The sequence below is a fragment of the Apodemus sylvaticus genome, chromosome 4 (genome assembly GCF_947179515.1).
Source record: "Apodemus sylvaticus chromosome 4, mApoSyl1.1, whole genome shotgun sequence".
Taxonomy (NCBI): Eukaryota; Metazoa; Chordata; class Mammalia; order Rodentia; family Muridae; genus Apodemus; species Apodemus sylvaticus.
In genome coordinates this window covers 80,575,473-80,593,945 of record NC_067475.1, presented here as the reverse complement: position 1 = coordinate 80,593,945, position 18,473 = coordinate 80,575,473, and the positions used below count along the sequence as shown (strand labels likewise).

The following is an 18,473-nucleotide window of genomic DNA, read 5'->3' as shown; positions in this document are numbered from 1 at the left end:
GGGTTGACTTGGTTTATACTTCCATATCCCTGTTCATCATTGGGGGAGTCAGGGCAGGCGCTCAAATGGGGCAGGAACCTGGAGAACAGAGGCTGATGCAGAGGCCATGGAGGGATGCTGCTTACTGGCTCGTTCAGTCTGATTTCTTCCAGAACCCAGGACCACCAGCCCAGGGATGGTACCACCCACAATAGGCTGCTTCTTCCCCTACTGCAGTCAATCACAGATTAAGGAAACATTCTATAGGCTTGATTACAGCCTGGTCTTATGGAGGCTTTTTTATTTGTGGCCTCTCAGTTGACTTTAGCTTATGCCAAGTTGACAAAAGCCTAGCCAGCACACTGGCAAATTCACCCAGCGTGTTTCTGAGGCATCCTTTACTCACTTTAGAACCTACTTTTTGGGATTCCAACAGATTAAAGACCAGCAGCTCTTTAGGAATTCACTAGAACTCTAGCACCAGATTGGAATTGCCAAGATATCTAGTCTCATGGACTGAACTGCTACTAGATACTTGGCCTTTCCATCAGGAGACACCCATTGTGGGCCTACCCGGACTACAGTCTAGAAACAACTCTAACAAGTGTGCCTTTTTTTAAAAAAAAATATTTATTATTTATTTAATGTACATGAGTACACTGTGGCTGTCTTCAGACACACCAGAAAAGGGCATCAGTCCCCATTACAGATGGTTGTGAGCCACCATGTGGTTGTGGGAATTGAACTCAGGACCTCTGGAAGAACAGTCAGTGCTCTTAACCGCTGAGCCATCTCTCCAGCCCCAAATCTGCCTTTAATATGTATTTTAGCAGTTCTATTCCTTTAGAGAACCCTGACTAATACAGATAACTCTGGGTGGTGCTGGTGCATGTCTTTAATGCCAGTACTCAGAAGGCAAATAGTTCTCTGAGTTCAAGGCCAACCTGGCCTAGAGATTGAGACAGCCAGGGCTACTAGGAAAACCCTGTCTTAGAAAAAACAAAACAAAACAAACTGAAACCAAATCAATCGAACAAACAAAACCCAAAAGCTAACTAGTAACTAGTGCACACTATTTTATAATCTGAAAGAAAAGCTAACTAGCTTTTCCCTGCCTGGGTAGGTGTGGTGGATCGAATGTGCTTGGCCCAGGAGTGGCACTATTAGGAAGTGTGGCCTTGTTGGAAGAAGTATGTCACTGTGGGAGTGGCTTTGAGACCCTCTTCCTAGCTGCCAGTGAGACAGTCTTCCGGTTTCCATCAGAACAAGATGTAGAACTCTCAGTTCCTTCTCCAGCACCTTGGGGTCCATTCCAGATACAAATTATAGCAGCGTTTGAGAGAAATAATCCCAGGAGTAGGTTTTTGTTCAATAAAATAGATATATACGGTGACTTCTCATTTTAAATTTTACAACAAGTAAAACCTCAGAATACCTTTTCATCTTACATCCTACTTTTATTTTAAAAAGAAAACGCCTTATAGTCATTAATGCAAATTTTCAATAGAGACTGCGTCCTAAAATATCCTATGGCTTTTAGAACAAACATTATAAAAAGAACCACAAACTGGAAGCCGTTGGGGTTATCATTAGTCAGCAGTTTTGAATCTAAGGTAGCAAACATTTGCAAATGTATTACTTTTCAAAATCTGTGTGTTGCACACACCCAAAATCGATTTTTCTAGTTATCTTGAAAAATACAGAGTACAACCATGTTGGTGTTGGCCTTTACACTGGTCAACAAACCCCAAAGCTGTATGTCACACACGCACAAATCCATTTTTCTAGTTATCTTAAAAAAATACAAAGTACAGTCATGTTAGTGTTGGACTTTACACTTGCCAACAAACCCCAAAGCGTCTGTTTGGGCAGGAAGCATGCTTTCTAGTTCAGTGCAAATCCCATAAAACACTGCCCACAGCTTGTTTCTGGCAGGCACACACATTTGCAGTTGTGTTTGTTCTGAACTACTCAAGCTTATAAAACATTTTAAATAATAATTTATTATAATTAATGTTAAAAAGGGTGAACTGGTTGCTCTTCACTTCTTCAGGATGCCTCTCTTTCATCCTCAGTTCCTGAGCAGACAAGGACTGAAGTCCTAGAACCTGGAAGTTCTGAATTTCAGGAGTGGCCGGTGTAAGGAAGAGTCACAGGATGTCTTGATAGGAGCTGGAAGAGGAGAGAGGCGATTAGGAGAGGAAAGGAAGGAATAAAGGAGGGAGATCAAGGGAAGGGACAAATGGACAGAGGAGACTTACCATCTCTTCTTCCTGAGACAGTAGGATAAGGCACACAACACTAGAACTACCATTGCTACTATAAAGACGATCAGGCCGGTGGATACTCGTCTGGCATCTGGTTTGGAAGGATACAATGTATCTCTCAACAAAGAACCCACCCCTGTTTCCAAGTTCCCTATTCTAATTTAAACTATATCCTTTTTATTTCTCATGAGATTAGATTACCCTTTTCTTGGAAGGATCTTTGTAAGGCTATCCAAACAGGTGTGAATCTGTCTATCTCTAGCCCTTTCTGTGTGAATCTGACTGGTTACCCTATCTTAGCATAAACTTCTTCATAACTCTGAATAATGATCCTTGCTTCAAAGCTAAATGATGAACTGAATGGAAACACGGCAGCCAAGTGGCAGTGCTCGCCCAGGACACACCCCATAGGCCACAGGTATGCCCTGGGCCTTGGGTCCTCCCTATGGGGCAATGGATCTTCCTAAACTTCATTTGCCATGACCTCTGGATAGTTTGAGTTTCTGGGTCTCCTTTCTTCTTATACATAGGGCATCTTATCTCAACTCTTCTGGAGTTTTTGTATCTAGAATTCTCTCCTTCTAGCTCTTCTATAATAGGGGCTTCATCACTGAAACCAGGTTTGTTCAACTCTCACTCCACGTGTACCCCTATTCCCTGGCAACCCAGGCAACAGCTCTTTCTTACCCCAGTCAAGGACGATATCCTGCCCTCCAAGACTGCTGTGCTTCACCCTGCAGGCCAGGCCAGCCACCTCCCGAGCCTCCACATCCAGGGTTGCTCGAAGATACCATGTCTCATCAGCATTTGGCAGGATGTCACCTCTGTGAGTACCCTGTTGCTCCTGGTCACCCCGCATCCACATCACCCACACAGGCTTTGGGTAGAAGCCAGAGACATGACACACCAGCTGCAGATGGCCATGTGCAGGGTTGGGACTGCTGGACAACCAGGCCACTGGCTTCTCTGTACTCGGCAAGAGAAAAAGAAAAAAATCTTAAAGCAAGAATTTTTATATTAGGGGCTCCAGGTCTCCTATCGAGTTCATGCTTCCCACAGGCCCACCTTTGGAGATGAAGTTACCTATTAGTTTAACCCATTTGTATCCCTCTGACTAGGAAGACCATGCCTGATACTTCTCCCCCACTTCCTGATCTGAGCCTCCTGTGGCCCTCCTCTGTACTCTAGAACAACCCGAGTTCAGCTGATACAGCCTGTCTCAGATTCGGCATGGCTCAGTTTTTATCCCTGGTGTTTATTTAACTCAATTTATAGAATCCAAGAGTGGGTGTCAGTGAAAAGAACAAACACCCCATGCCTTAATCACCTCTTCCTAGGCCTTGCCCTTCCTCTAAAGCGTACAGTGATGGAAAAACCTAGATGATTCAAGTGGAGAGCCAGAGTGAAAACAGCCAGCTGACCTTGCTTCTCTAGGTCCTGCTTTCCTGCCTCTAGGAGTCCACGGACAAACTGGGGACAAGTGTCATTCAGGAGTGTCTGCACCATTTCATTCGTCCCTTGATCAGCATTGAGCACTTTGATGGGCAAGTCAAACCAAGATGGGGCCCCTGGGACTGTCTGCCAGGATGTTCCCTGGAATCTCACGACATATTTTCCTTGAAATGCTACATGTAAAAAGCTTTCCGTAGCATTCCCACCATACATTTCACAGCCAGCAGAAAACTGAATCTCAAAGGGATCTGTAAGGGTGGAGACCAAAGAGTTAATGATTAAGGGGTGTGGGATAAGGGAGAAGTTGACATGAAGATTATAGTTAGGGGCCAGTTGAGGGAAATGATCATGGTGTCCTAGAGCAGAAAGAGGCTATTTTCAGAAGGGGCAAGGATTACTTTTAGACAGAAGTGAAAGTCATAAGGGTGCACAGAAAAGAGAGGCTCATCAAGTATGCCCACAGTTATCCTTGGGGTTCTGATCACTCTCGGCCACTGGGTACAGGGTTCCATCCCTCCACTCACAGTCTTCTTGAGGTTGCATCATTTTGACTAATTCCTGCATGTCCCTGGTAAAGCTGACTCGATAGACTTGAAAGATGTGCTGCAACTTCTCCCACTGCTGGTTACTGAACTTGCCCTGGGACCATGGCTTCGTGAAGCTGATGGTGTCCGAGTCATTACTCCAACGGTGCGTCTGCAGATCCTCCAGCCAGACCACGACGTCTGTGCGGGACCAGCTTCTGTTGGCAAAGGAAGACATCTGCAGGCAGCGGAAGTTGTAATTCTTTTGCTGAACTGGAAACAATGGAAAAAGAAAGAACTTAGCGAGTGGGCCCAGACAGACTGCAGAAGGAAACCGCACAGCTTTAGCGGGGCTTGCGAAGGAAAGGCAGGCTGAGCGCAGATCTGAACTGCGCTCCACTCTGAGCCTGATCCACACGTTGTTCCTCCTACTTGTTGCTGAGATCGGGAAGCCGAGTCCCACCTCCACCCGCCCACTACCGCCCAGCGCTTGTAGCCAGATGCTCTCTCCGCTTTTCCAACGGGTTCTGCGAGCCCTTTTACTCACTCACCTTCAGATTGTCCCCAGACCTGTAGGAATGCCCACAGCAACAGGCACGGTAGGTACCGCATAGCGCCCGGAGGTCTACACAGTCCTGGGCTCCAACTTCTGCGCTTTACCCTGCTCCCCGCCCGCCCGGTGTACAAAGGCTCTGGGGCTTTTGGCACAGAGCCCGCCAAACCCGGAAGGACGCGCAGGCACGAATGGTAAATGACTCTCTTTCAAAGCCAACCCCCCTCGCAGTTGAAGGTTGCAATGCTGCTTTAATCAGAATCCCCACACAAACCACTTTCCTCAGCTGTCTTTCCGTTATACTAAAGAATGAGGTTGAGACTGTTTGCCCTCTCAATATTGAAAGCAAGACACGGAGTTGTATTTATGTTACAACTCCGATGGTATTAAAAATGCAAAGGGAAAAAAGGAAGGAAAATTTTGGTCTAGCTGGCAGGGACTGTCTGCAGGTGCTCTGTTTTACACATTTGGCTCCTCCCGTTCTCCTATCATATTGATGATGATGATGATAATGATAATAATAATAATAATTATAATAATAGACGTGATTCTCACAGTGGTGCATTGAGAGGATAGGACTAGGCAGGTTAAGTTCCTTCATAGCTTTCGTATGCCCAGTTTCTCATGTCAGAATCTTTTTCCCCTGGTGTCTGTTCTCCTTTGCCTTACCTGTCCTCTGGCTTTCTTGACCCCCATTTTGGGAGAGCACAGGCATATTTTATTAATACTATATACTGTACTATGTCATGACTTGTGCAAATCGAATACCTATGGCAGTCTGATGTAAAGAAAAGCTAAACGGGACAAGATGAGCCCTTTCGAAGCGCTACAGCGCAGCGAAAACACATGCGGAACACCCGCATCTAGGCATCTTTCCCACTCACTCGCAAAGAGCAAACCTCTTGTTTTTGAGAGCAGAGGTACGATTACAGGGCGTGCCGGTGAGTTTGTATGGCCATTTAGGCGTGATTTCTCACGTCTAAAACCAGCAGTGATAAAAGCAGTTGCTCAAAATGTCAGTTACTGTGAGAAAGGAGAAGTCGTCCCTGGTAAATCGGACTCCAGTAGCATCCCGATACCATCTTCCTCGTTCCTTTTTAGTCACCCCGTTGTATACTTTGCTCTGTCTTTCTGTCTTGTCTCCTAAGTGGGTTTCTTCTCTGTGTCTCCACCCTTAACATCTCCCCATCCTTCTGCTTCAACTGTATGAAATACATTTCACAAGAAGAAAAAAAACCCATCATCGGTATCGCCTATAGGATCTTTCTGGCCCTGCTCTGGCTTGCCCGGGAGCATTGCCTGGGGCCCTCCCCTCAGCCTCACGCGCTCTCAGTCCCTAAGATACACCTTCTTCCTAAGATCTCTGCACAAATAGAGCCCTTGGGGAACTCTTGCCTCTAAGCCCCTGCCTAGTTTCCACTCAGACTTTAAAGTCCAATGTAATTTTCTGAGGAGAGCCTTCTGGCGCTTTCCAGACAGTGCGAATAAAGGCAGAAAAGCTGGCCTGCCCATCTCCACACCCTGGGCCGCAGCTCCCTTCGTGGGCCTTTCTTCCTAACACATAGATAGGCCTTGCAATTACAGAAATGTAAGTTTGACCCCTTCTTTGGCTGGAGGCTTGTCAGAACACAGGAATCACTTTTCCTAACCTGACTCCTCCCATTCTGCCTTCACCAACACTTCACTCCTGCTGTGCTCCACCATCCAGTCATCAGAGTCCTTGAGGGCAGGCGCCTCCCTTCAGGCTGTGCTCCTGGAGGTGGCTCTAATCCACTAGACCTGATTTTACTGCATATTGCTCCCAACAGTTTGACATGATACTGAAAAGTTTTGTTAAAAAATAAAGGGTTAAAACAATATTATTTTTATTTCGGTCAAAAGCATTTTGGCTTTTTGTTCATTACAATATAATTACACCATTTCCCTCCATCCCTTTCCTTCCTCCAATTCCTCCCATGTCACCCCTCCCCCCACCCATTCTCAGTTCCTTGGCCTCTTCTTCATTATTGCCCCCCACACACACACACACATTATCACATATATGAACACTACTACCCTCACTCAGTTCATTAAGTACTTTTATCAAGTAAATGATTTCAGTGCTACTTTTTATATTGGATAACCACTTAGCAGTTATTCTTCCCCCCCACCCCAGGAGGGGGAAATACTTCTCCTATTTTCAACATCTCTTAATTCCTATCTAAAGGTGGAGCCCCATGAGATTCCTCAATAGTAATATGTCTATTGATGTTGTGCTTGTTCAGAACTTGTTTAGGTAGCCATTTTGTTGAGGTATCATTGATGAAGCGTCCCTGTCATTCCTAGGACACAGTCTCACTTTTCCCGTGTCCTCTGGCTCACACATTCTGTCTCCTCTTCCATGACTCTCCCTGAGCCCAAGGTGCAGGAGTTATATTGTAGATTGTCCATTGGGGCTGCTCACCCCATGATCAGTTAGTTTTTGCACTTTGACCTCTTGTGGTTTCCTGGCTGTTGCAGAGGCTTTTTTGATGTGAGTTGGGAGCTTATATGCAGTGAGGGGTTCTGCTGCCCTAGTTCAGTGGTTGGAGTAGGTTCTCTGAGATCCATGAGCTTAGTAGCCCCGGCTCACCTGCTAGGTTTCCGGTACCAGGCATGGCTTCCCTTTTGTTGAGTGGGCCTTCTGTCCCATTATCAAGCTGCTGGTTGACGCCAAGGTATGAGTGACAGTGCTGTGTCTTTAGACATATCTTGTCATGCTGCTCTTTTCTGAGTTTCACAGACTTTACATCTGGGAACAACTCCCATGGCAGTCTAAACAGCACCTTCTCAGGCTATAAAAACTAGTCTCCAGGGAAGAAGCTTTCAGGTTGGGTCCAACTCGAATCTTCTAAGTTCTGTGTCTGAAGTAAGTTGCGTCTTCAGCAATAAGGACTTACCTCCAACCTCTGAGGGGCAACCAAGGACAATAGTAACAGCCTACAATGTGTGGGGAGTCTCTTGGACTCCCCTTAACCAACAACTCTAAAGCCCATTTCTCATGCCTGTACACTTACATGTATTGTATGTAATTTTAGGCAAATACAAAGCAATACATCTCCTTAAGGCTTTCCCAAGCATCCTCAGTGCTATTTGTCCCGCAGGACCCTCTGTCCTTGTGGACTGACCTCTTCTCAAGTAAGAGGTCCCCTCCTTGTTTTTCCCATTCCCTCTTTGATATCACCTGTGTTTAGCATTCTCCCTATCTAGCCCGCCACTTCTGTCAACTTGACCCCAGATAGAATCATCTTGAGAGAGCGATCTTCTAGAGAAAATATCCCACCACACTGGGTTGTGGGCAATCCTGTGGTGCATTTTCTTGATTGGAGATTGATGTGTAAGGGCTCAGCTCACTAGGGGCAGTGCCATCCCAGTGCTGGTGATTCTGGTTCTGTAGGAAAACAGGCTGGGCAAGCTATGAGGAACAAGCCAGAAAGTAGCAGCCTTGCATGGCCTCTGCTACAGCTCTGGCTCCCTCAGAGATGTAAATTTAAATAAACCCTTTCCTCTCCAAGTTGGTTTTGGTCATGGTGTTTCCATCACAGCAGTGGGGACGCCAAGACATCCTCTTGATCCTCTTTTTACTTTCCTAGTTTCTGTGGCTACTCTAGCTTCTATGCTCACAGCTCAAGTTTGGGATCTACGAAAGAGAAAGAAGAACATGCCGCATTTGTCTTTTGGAGTCTGGTTTACCCAACTCCGTATATTTCCTAGTTTCATTCATTTACCTGAAAACTTAATGATTTCATTTTCCTCTGTAGTTCCTTGTTCCTCTTCAGTAGAGTATCTGAAGCACAAGATCTGAAGCAGTAAGGCAAGAGAAGGAAATTAAAGGGAGAGAAGCAGGAAAAGATGTCAAATAACCCTATATGCAGATGACGTGACATTCCAAAAGTTCCACCAGAAAACTCCTAGAAATGATCAACAGTTCCAGCAAGGTGGTAAGATACAAATACATTTACAAAAGTCAATAGCTTTTCTATATGCCAACAACAATGAACATGACCAGAAAGATATCACAGACTTACTCCACTCACAGTACTCTCAAAGAAAATGAAGTATTTAGGAATAAACCTAAGGAGGAAGTGTTCCTACTGTGACTATGTTTAAAGTAATTTAAGAAGTATTATATATAGATCTTCTATGTAAATCTGTTAGAGTTCTGCTATGACTTTACCTGGGCTCTTTTATTTTTGTTTTTTTAAGTTAGAAGACTTTTTATTACCGTTTCAATCTCCTCATTTGTAATGGTTCTTCTTGGGTTGTTGAGCTTTTCTAACTTTCGTGGTTTGGATGAATGTAGAAATACATCCATTTCTTTTAGATTTTCCAAATTACTAGAATGCATGGTTTTAATGTATTCCATATATATTCTGAATTTCTTTGGCATCTATCCACTTATTTCTGATTCTGATAGTTTGGGTCCTCTAGTTCTTTCTTTTGGCCAATTAGGCCAAGGTTCTGTTGATTTTGTTGTTTATCTTCTCAAAGAACCAACTCTTAGACTCACTGATTTTTTTGTATTGTTTTCTGTTTCTATTTTATTGATCTCTGCTCTGGTATTAATTGTTTTGCTATCTACTGAACTTGGCATTGGTTTATTCTTATTTTTTCAGTCTTTAGGGTTGCATCACTAAGTTTTTCTGATTTTTTTTTTAAGAAAATAGTTTAATTGCTTTTAATGTATATGGGTTTCTTGCCTGCATGCATGTCTGTGCACCCTGCAGAGGCCGGAAGAAGTCAGCAGTTTCCTGATCCCAGGGTTATAGAAGGTTGTTAACTTCGTGTGGGTGCTGGGAATCAAACTTGAGTGAGTCCACTAGAAGAGCAGTTGGTGATCTTAGCCCCTGAGACATCCCTCCAGTCCCCTTTTCTGGTTTTTTAAGTGTAGGTACTTAGAACTGTGAATTTCCTTCATAAGACTGTTTTCAATGACAGAGATTGCATGAAAACGTGAATGAATCACTCCAAAGGAGGCCCAATAACAAAGGACTGAGAGACAGGAGGACAGAGAGACAAAGGAGGACTGAGGTTTTGTTTGTCCTATTTTCATTTTTGTGTAGTTCTGGGAATTTTCTTTTCCGATTTCTATTTTTGACCCATTTATCATTCAATGATGATTTGTTCAATGGGTTTGTGAATTTATTAGAAATGTGTTTGATGTCTAAGTTAAGTTTTATTGCATTATGTTCAGGTAGACTACAGGAAGGTAATTCAGTTTTTCTGACTGTTTTTAGGGTTTGTTGTGTGTTGCAGGATGTGGTCTGTTTGAAGAAGCTTTCGTGGCCTATTGAGAAGAGTGTGCACTCTTTGGTGTTTGGTATCTGTTAAGTCCATCTGATATGTGATGTCATTCCTTTGTTATTTTTTGTTCAGATAACCTTTGTGTGCATTAGAGAAAGTAGGGTTATTGAAATAGCTTATTATTAATGGGTTGACATTAATCTGTCTTTAATTCAGTAGGAGGTTCTTCATGAAACTAGAGCATAGTGCTTATACATTTAGGGCTATAAATAATGTCTTCTTGGTTAATTGTTCCTTTAATTAGAATGTATTATCCCTCTTTGTCTCTTCTGATTAGTTTCAGTTTGAAGTCTGTTTTCTCTGAAAATAGAAGGGCAACATCTGTTTGCTTCCTGATCGCATTTGAGTTGAATGATGTTTTTCTGTGCTTTCAGGTGGTATTGATCTTTAGTTCTAAGATGAGTTTCTTGTAATCCGTAGAAAATAGATTTTGCTTTTTAATCCATTCAGCCAAGCTGTGTCTCTTGATTGGAAAGTTAAAGCCATTAACATTTAAAGTTATTAGTGAAGTTTTTTGTTTGTTTGCCATTGTGTTCTTATTGTACTTTGTATTTTAATGATTATAGCTTCATTTTTTTTTCTTACTAGAGGCCCTTCACTGTACTTATTATCTCTATCTTTAGTCCAAAGTATTACGTCCTGAATCCCACTTAGGGTTGGTTTGCTAGATCTAATTGTTTTAGCATGTTTAGGTCACAGATATATATATATATATATATATATATATATATATATATATATATTTGAGTATAGTAATCTAGGTTCTTAGTCATGGTCTTTTAGAACGTGGAATCCATTGTTCCAGGTTTTTGTGGCTTTAAAGTTCCCGTCGAGAACTCAGGTATTGTTCTGCTGAGTTTTGCTTTCTATGTGGCTTGTATTTTTCTCATAGCTTTCAACACTTTCTCTGCTCTGTATAGTTAGTATTTTAACAATAATATGCCATAAGGGATTTCTTTTCTGTTCTTGTCTGTATGCTTCTTGTACCTTTGTGGATATGTCTTTCCTTAGTTTGGAGAAGTTTTCTTTTATGATCTTGTTAAAGATCTGGTCTATACATTGTCTTCTTCCTCATTTATGATTATAATTGGAAGATTTGATCTTTTCATGAGGTCTATATTTTCTGCTTGTTTTTTTTCTGTGTCTTTTAAAACTTTTCAAATTCTTTCTTTGTGTGGCCTAACTCATTTGCTTTATCTCCAAGTCATGATATCTGGTCTTCCCCTTGATCCGTTTTACTTGTATGCCTTTCCAGTGACTTTTCTAGTCATTGGGTTTCTCACTTCCATCCTCATTTTAGCTTGAGTTCTCTTCCATAATTCTATGTCCTTGTTAAATTTGGTTCTCAAATCCTGGATTATCTGTGCTCTTACCGCCTCCCTATATTTGTGTTTTCTTGACTATCACTAAGGCATTTATTCTTTTTGGGTTCATTTTTTTATGTTCATCAAACTTGTTGTTTTCTTTAAATTTCTGAAGTCTTTGATGATGTTTACGATTTTTGTAAAACATTCTGTGTTCTGTGTTCATATGGACAATTCTCACTGGAGAGCATTTCTATAGGACTGGCAGAGTTTGAGGCAGACATACTGTCTTGACCGTTCATGTTTTTATGGTGTGACACAGGCATATATGCTTCTGTTGTTGGATGTGCATCTGAGGTGGACACAGCAGGCTGGGCTGTGCACACAGGATGTCCTACCTGGCCTGAACCTGGAGGTCAGGAGAGGTGCAGACAGGACTCAACAAGCTGGGCCAGGCACTGTTTGCTGTACCTGGTGTAGGTCTGGGAGTTGGGGAGGTCTCAGAGTGTCCAGTCCCAGCAGACTCATTAGACTGGGCCAGAGCTCAAGATGTGTAGACCTGGCTGAGCCTAGAGTGTGGATCTGACACAGCAGCTAAAGGGTGCCTGGAGTGTGGTGGAGCTCTGCTAGGATGTGCATGTAAGTTTTCTACATCTCTGAACCATATGGGCTGACTGAAGGATGGCTGGTAGGACAGATACAGGGTCTGGTGAAGTCCAAAGGGAGAGGAAAGGTCCAAGAGAAGGTCATGATATCTAGCAAGCAGCCAAGGGTAGACTGGAGTAGATCCACCTTTTGTTCTTGGGATGTGAATTTTCAGGCCATATCTTCTAACTCTTGGCTAATACAACTTGTCCTTTCTGTCATGGCTTCATCTTCACAGAAAGCCTTGTTAAAGTTTTCAGTTTCCCCAGATAAATAAATCCCTTTATACAATCTGTATAAAGAGCAAGAGACTGAACAGCCCAGAGACATAGGGGAAACTCAAACACTACTGTTTTGCTAAAGGAACATACCAATAAAATGACTCCTGATGACATTCTGCTATACTCATAGGTCAGTGTGTTGCTTGGCCATTATTGGAGAAGCTCCTTTCTGCAGTAGATGGGAATAAAAACAGAGATACACAGCTGGACAATGTGCAGAGAGTGACATACATTCTGTCCTTAGTGGACTGACTTCATCAAATTCCTCCCTTCAAGGCTCACAGAACCCTGTGGAAGAAGAGGCAGAAAGAGTGTAGGAGCAAGGGGGAATGGAGAACACCAAGAAAACAAGGCCTAGACAGAGGACTACTGCACATATGAGCTCGCAGACTGTGGCAGCATGCAGAGGGGCCTGCACAAGCTGCACCCAGCTGGGACTCGGCACTGTGAGGAGAAGTGGACACAAGCCCACAGCCCTAGACTAGAAGCTCTCTGTCCAACTGATAACCACTCACAAATGAGAAATTAACTTTTTCCAATGGAGTCTCACTGGGTATAGAAACCACTCTTTATTTTTTAAGACTTTACTTATTTTATGTATATGATGAGTACACTGTAGACAAACCAGAAGAGGGCATTGGATCCTATTACAAATGGTTGTGAGCCACCATGTGTTTTCTGGGAATTGAACTCAGGACCTCTGAAAGGGCAGTCAGTGCTCTTAACTGCTAAGCCATCTCTCCAGCCCTATAGAAACCACTGTTAAGGCCAGGTCCCATGCTCAGCGGTAGATGGCTAACAGACAATAAAGTCAATGGCAGTTTGGAGGTTCTTAGTCTCATAATGTATTTTGGGGGCTTGTCTTTTCTTTTTTCTACCTTGCAGGTCCTTTGAATATATATCATGGTTTTTGGTTTTGAAGTTTTGTTTGTTTGTTTGTTTTTTGTTTTTGTTTTTGTTTTCTTTGAGACAGGGTTTCTCTGTGTAGCCCTGGCTGTTCTGGAACTCACTCTGTAGATCAGGCTGGCCTCGAACTCAGAAATCCACCTGCCTCTGCCTCCCAAGTGCTGGGATTAAAGGCGTGCACCACCACTGCCTGGCCCTGGTTTTGAGTTTTTATGGGATTTCTGGTTTTGTGAATTTGTGTAAATCTCTATATGTTTCTGCAGTGTTTTATCTATTTTTCTTTTATTTGTTTGTTTTGTCCTATTCTGGTTTGTACGTTTTTCCTTTATCTAATTTATTATTATTATTATTATTATTATTATTATTTATTATATGCTTATTTGTATCCTAATGTGAAAGAAAAAGAAAGGATGTGGCTTTGGGTGGGTGGAGGAGGTAGGGAGGATGTGAAAGGATTGGGGGAGGGGAACCACAATCAATATATTATATTTTAAAAACCTATTTTCAATTAAAACAAAATTGCGGGAGCTGGAAAGATGGTTCAGCGGTTAAGAGCACTGACTGCTCTTCCAAAGGTCCTGAGTTCAAATCCCATCACCCACATGGTGGCTCACAACCATCCATAAAGAGATCTGACACCCTCTTCTGATGTGTCTGAAGACAGCTACAGTGTACTTACATATAATAATAAATAAATCTTTTTAAAAAATCACTATAAAACAAAATTGTATCACAATTTCTTCTGCCAGAGCCCTTAGAGTATCACTTGGATAGTTCTTAATTTTAAGTCAATGTTGTTCTTAATTTACCAGCAGTGATTCACCTTATATAGACAATAAAATGTATTCTCAAACCAGAACATTTCACAAGCCTGGGGTTTTAATTCTCTGGATATCTTTTGTTCTTCTAAATTTTTTTGAAATTTTTTTGGGGGGACCTATTTTTTTCTACATTCTTTGTTTACATTCCAAATGATTTCCCCTTTCTCAGTTTCCCCCACCCCATAAGTCCCATAAGCCCTCTTCCATCCACCCATTCCCCAATCAACCCACTCCCATTTCCCTGTCCTGGTACTCCCCTACACTGCTGCATTAAGCCTTTCCAGGACCAGGACCCTCTCCTTCCTTTTTCTTGGGAATGATTTGATATGTTAATTGTGTCTTGGGTATTCAGAGCTTCTGGGCTAATATCCATTTATCAGTGACTGCATTCCATGTATGTTCTTTTGTGATTGGGTTACCTCACTTAGGATGATATTTTCCAGTTCCAACCATTTGCCTAAGAATTTCATGAATTCATTGTTTTTAATTGATGAGTAGTATTCCATTGTGTAAATATACCACATTTTCTGTATTCGTTCCTCCATGGAGGGACATCTGGGTTCTTTCCAGCTTCTGGCTATTAGAAATAAGGCTGCTATGAATGTAGTGGAACATGTGTCTTTATTGCATGCCAGGGAATCCTCTGGGTATATGCCCAGGAGTGGTATAGCAGGGTCCTCCAGAAGTGTCATGCCCAGTTTTCTGAGGAACTGCCAGACTGATTTCCAGAGTGGTTGTACCAGCTTGCAACCCCACCAGCAGTGGAGGAGTCTTCCTCTTTCTCCACATCCTTGCCAACACCTGCTGTCTCTTGAGTTTTTAATCTTAGCCATTCTGACTGGTGTGAGGTAAAATCTCAGGGTTGTTTTGATTTGCATTTCCCCAATGACTAATAATGCTGAACATTTCTTAATTTTCTTGTATAGCTCTGGCTGTCCTGGAACTCGCTCTGTAGATCAGGCTGGCCTCGAACTCAGAAATCAGCCTGCCTCTGCCTCCTGAGTGCTGGGATTAAAGGCATGTGCCAACACTGCCCAGCCTGTTCTTGTAAATCTAAGACTATATCAAAATTTCTCAAACATGGCCATAAGACAACAATGTCCATATGCTTTTGTTGCAGACCTTATGCACATTAGAGGACCCTGCTTAGGAGGAGACCTCTTTTCTGAGGTTGTCACCTCTCATCATCCCATGGCAGAGTCTACTATCCTTGCATGGATGTTAGAAAGCATAGAACCAGAAATAATACAATGTCACTTTGTCAGCTCACTCTTACTGTTAGAGATTTCTGCCTCCCTTTTTTTGTAGGCAAGCTTCTTTGAGTTTATATACAAAATGAGCTTTCCAAAATCAGCAGCCTTTCCCCACACTGATGACAAACAGATGGAGAAAAACTTCAAGGAAACCAATCTTTCATAGTAGCTTCAGGAAAAATAAAATATCTCATGATAACTCTAACCTAGCAAGTGAAAGACTTATGTAGTAAAATCTTTAAGACACTGAATGAAGAAGTTAAAGAAGACACAGGCAATGGAAAGATTTTTCCATGCTCATGGGTCAGAAAGACTGATATAGTAAAAATAGACAACGTACCAAAAGCAGGCTACAGATTCCCCAACAAAATTCCAAGCTTAATTCTTCACAGAAATTGAAGACAACTTTCAGCTTCATTTGCAAACATGTACACATAAGCCCCAGAATAGCTAAGACAATTCTGAGTCATAAGAGAAATTCTGGAGATACCATATCCCTGATTTTCAAGTTGTACCACAGAGCTAAAGTAACAAAAATGGAATACTATTGGCATAAAACAAACACATTTATGGAATTTAAGACCTAGACATCAGTCCACATGCCCATGAACACCTAAATTTTGGCAAAGAAGTTGAAAATACACACTGGAAAAAAGAAAGCATCTTCAACAAAGGATGGTAGGTTTCCTGACCCGTGGGACCTAGTAATTCGGGGAGCCGAGGGGAACCCAAGCCTGAAAGAGAGAAACAGGCGGGAAAGAAGAGCGAGGTCAAGCAAACAGGGTGTTCTGTGTCAAGGCCTCTTTAATGAAACGCAAAACACCTGGTTATGAACCCTCAGTAAGAGGAAGTAGGGAGGGGCTGAGGAGGATAGTAGAAGCACAGAAGGAAAGGTTATCCTGGACGGATGCTGGCTGTGGCTCGAGGCATCTGCAGCTTTCCTGGAATGCTGGTTCTGCCCAGAACATCCCAGGTGTTCTGCCAGGTAAAGAACTGGTTGATCAGCCTTGTGTGAAGAAGGGGGGGGGGGTTGCTGTAAACCGCAAGGTCAGTGAACTTTCAAGGTGAGGGCTGTTGAAACTCTGGTTTTCTAGGGTTTGATCTCTGACAGCTAGGAAACTGGATGGCTGCATGTAGGAGGCAAATAGATCCATACTCACCACCCAGTCCAAAACTTAGCTCTACGTGTGTCACGGACCTCAACATAAGGGCAGATACCCTGAATCTCATAGAAGAGAGAGTGGGGCATACTCTTGAACTCACTGGCACAGGTACGTGCTTTCTGACAGAACACCTACAGACAGGTACTGAGAACAATTAATAAACTAGAACGGATAGAGCTGAAAATCTTCCGTATGACAAAGGACAGCAACATTCAAGCAAAGTGGCAGGCTGCAAAATGGAAAAGATCTTTAACAATTACACATGTGTTATAGGGTTAATATCTAGAACATATAAAGAACTTTAAAATAACTGGGCATCAAGGGGACAAATAACCTGATTGAAAACAGCCACATCCAGCACATCAAAGGCTAAAACTTGGAGTTCCTGAAAGAGTACATAAATTGATGACATTGTAAGGCTCTGACAAGCCTTAGCTTACCAGAACCTAAGTGAACAAGGTGGAGTCAGAAATTGATGCAAAAAGCAAGAGGAATTTATTGTTCCAGTGCATTGGGGTTGTCCTATACCCATCGGAGAGGTGGTGACCCCTTGCAGCTTGTTATGGTGAACTTTATACAGTTTTCAGAGCAGCAGCCATTAGGCATAATGTGATTGGTAGAACAGTGTGATTTTTAAACTGGTTGGTGTTTAGGGAGTGAGGTGGCAGGGACTTCCCTTGTCTGTAGGTGGTCAAATTCAGTCCATCCTGCAGAATGTGTCTACATGCTTTGGGCTTCCCCCAGAGGTGGCTGATGGTTGGTTCCTCCCCTGTGGTCTAAGGAATGCTAATTAGCCTCTCCCTTCTGGAGGGGAAGGGTGCCTAAGTGTTCTATGACCTTTCCCTTCCAGGAGGGGAGGGGTCTGGTGAAATTTTCCAAAGTTCCTGAGCTGATGGCTTCAATATAACCCGTTATTATAGACACGAGACAGAGAACAGTCTGAGGCATCTGAAAGAGTTCAGAGGAGAAAGAGAAGGTAGTAGACTGAGCATGGCCAGCAGGCTGGACCTGGCCAGGAGAGAAGCAGGAGAGAGAGAGAGAGAGAGAGAGAGAGAGAGAGAGAGAGAGAGAGAGAGAGAGAGAGAGAGAGAGAGAGAGATGAAGACAAGATAGCCAAAATTGTAAGTGTTGGCATTTCATCTAGGCTCTGCCCTACAGTTACCTGGCAATAGCCATGTGTGCCTGCCCCCTCCTCTCTCTCTTGCTCTCTTGCTCTCTTCTCTTCTCCTCTTGCTCCGGCTCCCCTCCTCTCCCCATTCCCCTCCCCCTCTCCATGTGCTCATGGCCTACTGCGTGTGTGTGTGTGTGTGTGTGTGTGTGTGTGTCTGCCTGTCTGCCTGTCTCTACTCCCTCAATTCCCCTCCCCATGCCCTGAATACACTCTATACAATACTATGCCATCCTGTAGCTGGTATCTCAGGGGGAAGAGATGCCTCAGCATGGGCCCACAGAGGCACCCCCTACTCCCACACTATACCTTGCCTCCACCAAATAAATCCCTGGTTTCTCTTTCTTTTTATAAAACACAACAGTAGGGTTATAAAGAGAAATGAGTGGCTAGAGGGAGAGAAGCCTCTAGGGCTTTGGGGCTGGGATGAAGATCCAGGCCTACCTTTAAGGTGCTATTTGTAGATTTTGCCAGTAAAAAGGGAGATAGCTCCTTTTGTAGAAGAGAACCTACTTAACAAGTTCCTGAGGAATGCTGGCTTTTGTTTAATTGCCAGAATTTGGGGGCATAAAGTTTCCTTTGGACCTGACAGAGATCAATAACAATTCAGGCAGACTCTTTTTTTCTGGGGAGAGGGGGATAGAGGAGAGAGGGATTGTGTAAGTGGGAGTGCCAGGGAGCTTTAGAGGTTATAGGGCTCCGAGCTACCACCTGAGCTACCACCTGAACATATTTCCTGAAAACTCTCATCTAAACTTTCCTTCTGGCTATCAGATTGCCCTGCAGTATTCCACAGAGACCTGTGAAAAGCCAAGGGGAGGATTAACTGCATCAC

General features: G+C 43.1%; 1 protein-coding gene and 1 long non-coding RNA gene across 2 annotated transcripts; both read right to left on the bottom strand.

The window, feature by feature from the left end:
- Positions 1-592: 592 nt before the first annotated feature.
- Positions 593-4,937, bottom strand: Cd1d (CD1d molecule). Its single transcript, XM_052180227.1, has 6 exons — positions 4,774-4,937; positions 4,223-4,495; positions 3,668-3,946; positions 2,934-3,212; positions 2,241-2,337; positions 593-2,151 (listed from the first exon to the last, which is right to left on the bottom strand). Exons 1-6 carry the CDS (start codon positions 4,832-4,834, stop codon positions 2,130-2,132), a joined length of 1,011 nt encoding a protein of 336 aa, XP_052036187.1. The 5' UTR covers positions 4,835-4,937; the 3' UTR covers positions 593-2,129.
- A 1,898-nt stretch (positions 4,938-6,835) lies between these two features.
- LOC127682307 (uncharacterized) lies at positions 6,836-12,681 on the bottom strand. Its single transcript, XR_007977366.1, has 3 exons — positions 12,418-12,681; positions 8,522-8,594; positions 6,836-8,433 (listed from the first exon to the last, which is right to left on the bottom strand). It is a non-coding gene; the product is annotated as an uncharacterized LOC127682307 (long non-coding RNA).
- Between the last annotated feature and the right edge of the window lie 5,792 nt (positions 12,682-18,473).

Excerpts from the sequence above, each read along its gene's own strand:
- Cd1d (XM_052180227.1), bottom strand. The coding sequence starts at position 4,834 with ATGCGGTACCTACCGTGCCTGTTGCTGTGGGCATTCCTACAGGTCTGG. Across the intron at positions 3,947-4,222 it reads GATGCAACCTCAAGAAGACT|ATCCCTTTGAGATTCAGTTT; the intron begins GTGAGTGGAGGG and ends CCACCCTTACAG. Across the intron at positions 2,152-2,240 it reads TGTCTCAGGAAGAAGAGATG|CTCCTATCAAGACATCCTGT; the intron begins GTAAGTCTCCTC and ends CTCCTCTTCCAG.